The 3,217-nt window shown below is 28.3% G+C and overlaps 1 protein-coding gene across 1 annotated transcript in view; it reads right to left on the reverse strand.

Moving 5' to 3' along the window:
• The window catches only part of LOC101491487 (primary amine oxidase), a 3,591-nt gene extending 3,179 nt beyond the window's left edge, over positions 1-412 (reverse strand). The window contains exon 1 of the mRNA XM_073363914.1: positions 6-412. Coding sequence (XP_073220015.1) covers positions 6-361 — 356 coding nt within the window. The 5' untranslated portion in view covers positions 362-412. The remainder of the gene's footprint in view (positions 1-5) is intronic.
• Between the last annotated feature and the right edge of the window lie 2,805 nt (positions 413-3,217).

A 3,217-nucleotide genomic window follows, 5' to 3' on the forward strand; every position in this document is an offset into this window, starting at 1 on the left:
CAAATCCCGTGTAAACTTTGTCGGAGACAATGCTCCTTAACCTTAAATCAATTACTATTTCATGGCTTTGGCTATTGATTATAGCAATGACAAAGGATTTACGAGGGATTGTTATAAGAGTTGGTTTTGTTTCATATTTTAAGACAACATCTTTGTCGGGGTCATCTAGGCCAATATAGTGGAAAGAAATTCTATTTTTTGAGGTGGGATATTTGTGTAGAACTACGGTTTGGACAATTGAAAATTCTTCTTTGGTTAAAGGGTCGAGTGGGTGTTGAAAATGTAATGAAGCTAATGAAACTACGACTTGTAAGGAGAGTGTCAACGCAAAGAATATCACACATTTTATGATGAAAGACATGGTGTGATTTATGATTAGTTTGAGTTCTAGCTTGTGTTGTGTGGAATTGAAGCTCATGGTGATGCCCTTAAATACACTATGTCTTGCACCTTACGCATGTGGTTGTATTTTTTTACTAGAAACAATTCCATGCTGTACCGGTTTACTAGGATCACGTCAACGATAATATAATACTTAATTTGTTATTAGCTAATACTAAAAACTTAAGCAACTAGCTTGCTACTTGAATTAGCATTGGGCTTTTCCCAATAATATTAGATTAAGATATGTTCTGTGTTGTTTACATTGAACCAGTTTTTTGAGCTAGCCATAGAATTTAATTTCCCGTGGCATATTAAATGAAAGGGTTATATTATATTAAACCCAAACTAAGATATTTTCTTTTCAAACAAGATATGCAAATATTCTTTTCCTATTTATTAATCGTTTTGATTACTACGTTAAGATCATTGATACAGTTTTTAGTAGTGTTTGCCTATTGATGATTAGTACTTTACCTCCACTTATTTTTTTGGGGGTTCAATTAGCAATTTACACCTTCAAGAGTATTTGACAATTTTTTTAATAATATCTAGTTAATTTGCACCTATTAAAAGGTGAGTAGAGGTAAGTTAGTAAGTTCCTTTCGTATTTACTAACTTGCACCCACTCTTTTTTAGTTGACTTAAATTAGCAAGCTACACTTTGACGTGTATTTCACAAATTTGTAATTATAACATTAATTTATACTCTACTAAAATATAAGATGAATCATAAAATATAAGATGAATCAAGGGATTAAAACTACAATTAAGTCTTTTTTATAAATATTTTATATATATATAATTTTTTTAATAATGTTTTTACTAATGTATCAAAGCCTTATTGTATATCCTAAATCTTATGTATTTGTGTCGTATCTCACCTGCACCCGCACTACACTTTCGGACTTCATAGACAATAATCAACATGCAAGATGGAGGAAACCACATTTTGGGTATTACAAGTGAACTACGGCGTGAATTACATGTAGAACGGTCAATTTCACAAGTCCATTAATTATTGGTCATAGTCTACGTATTAGAGTGGCGAAAAGTTTCATTGTTTAAAAGGCTTCCAAAAAGTCTTTAAAATTTTGTGAGCTTACATGGGCCTATGGACCCACTTTTAAATAAAAATTAATATTTTTTTAATAAAAATTTCAATTTTATTTTTTTTAAAAAAATAGATTTTCAATTTTTCTCGAAACATTTTTATTCGAGAAAAAGAATTATTTTTTTTAGAAAAATACTTTTTTGATTTTGCTCACAATTTTTCGAGAAAAAAATAATTAAGATTTTTTTGAGAAATTTTTTCAACAAAATAAATATAAAAAAAATTTTAAAAAAAATATCTCAATTAACAAAACATTGGGCCTATGAGCACCTCACTTAAGCCCACAAAAAATAATTGATCGGAGCTTTAAAAAATTTATTTGAGCTTGAGACTTTCGGGCTTTATTAAGAACTCTAGTTACAAGTGAGGAGAAATGGGTTTAAGTGCAACAATGAGAGATGAAAGACAATATTTATTTTTTAAATAGTCAATGTTAATAATTGTTTGTTAATTTTTGTTAAAGGAATGAGTTGAATCTATGATCTTTTTGTTACTCCAATTTCCTCAAACCACCAAATAATCGTATAACTCATATGAAGAAAACAAGGTTATTTTGGTTGCAATTTGGATTAAGGATGGATTTAATGATGCTGCTACGACGAATGTTTAAGCTATGTTTTTCATTGTTGAATTTGCTCATCAACGCTGCTTCAAATATGACTATTTGAAATAGAGTGTCAAGCGTTAGCTTGTGTTCTTAATAATCGGGTTTTTCCTGAAATGTAGTTTGGTTTGATAGTTAGATGTGTTAGTCGAAACTGTTCAACTTTGCTCGTTTAGATATGTTAGTCGAAACTGTAATGAGATGACCCATATTTATGAGTTGGTTGATTTTAATATAAAAAAGAAAAAGGTTAAATTATTAATATAAAAAGTTAGATAAAATTAATTAACAACACCATCTAGACAACATACAACCCCTAAAACCCAAAACACTTTCTAATTATACTTAAACAAATTGACTAACGTACCAGAAATAATACTGAATTAGTATTATCACAACTTACATTAACTCAAATAATAATTAAAAAAATAACAATGGGAAAAATTTTCATTTTTAAGTCTTATTTGAGTTATAAGTTGTGATGACAACATTGTTTCTGGTTGGTCCCTTTAGAGAGAACAAATGGGGCAAATTAACAATGAATAAACAAAAGTTTGTCCATTTCTAGTTTAATTAGAAAGTGTTTTGAATTTAAGGTGATTGTATGTTGTCCAAATTTTGATTTGGTCTTGGTGATTCATATAGAGATTATTTTGATAAATTATGATAAAAATAAAGACTAATTTAACAGTAATTGATAGTTAACAAACCACATTAGTATATGTTTGATAAATCATAAACACTAGAGGAATCTAACTAAAAAATGTTTGATAAAAATAAAGACTAATTAAAAATATTAATAGAATTAGAAACGAAATTGAAAATGACTTACAAAATTGATGGTTTATAGTAATATATATGATATTTTTTAACTTAGCTTTTAGTCACATACATCGGGCATTTGGTTGAAGGGGTATATTTCTTGGATGTTTATTAATGTAGATAATAAAATGACGTGGAAAGACTATTTGAATAAGAAAGCATAAAACTATACAAGCAAGGTGGAGGATTTAACATGATAACACGATGCATATATGAATTATAATACAAACTATATGAATCAGCATTAAACAATGTTATACATATCAACCCTAAATCCTGTATAACATAAAAAAAAA

This window comes from Cicer arietinum, chromosome 7 (assembly GCF_000331145.2).
Source record: "Cicer arietinum cultivar CDC Frontier isolate Library 1 chromosome 7, Cicar.CDCFrontier_v2.0, whole genome shotgun sequence".
Taxonomy (NCBI): Eukaryota; Viridiplantae; Streptophyta; class Magnoliopsida; order Fabales; family Fabaceae; genus Cicer; species Cicer arietinum.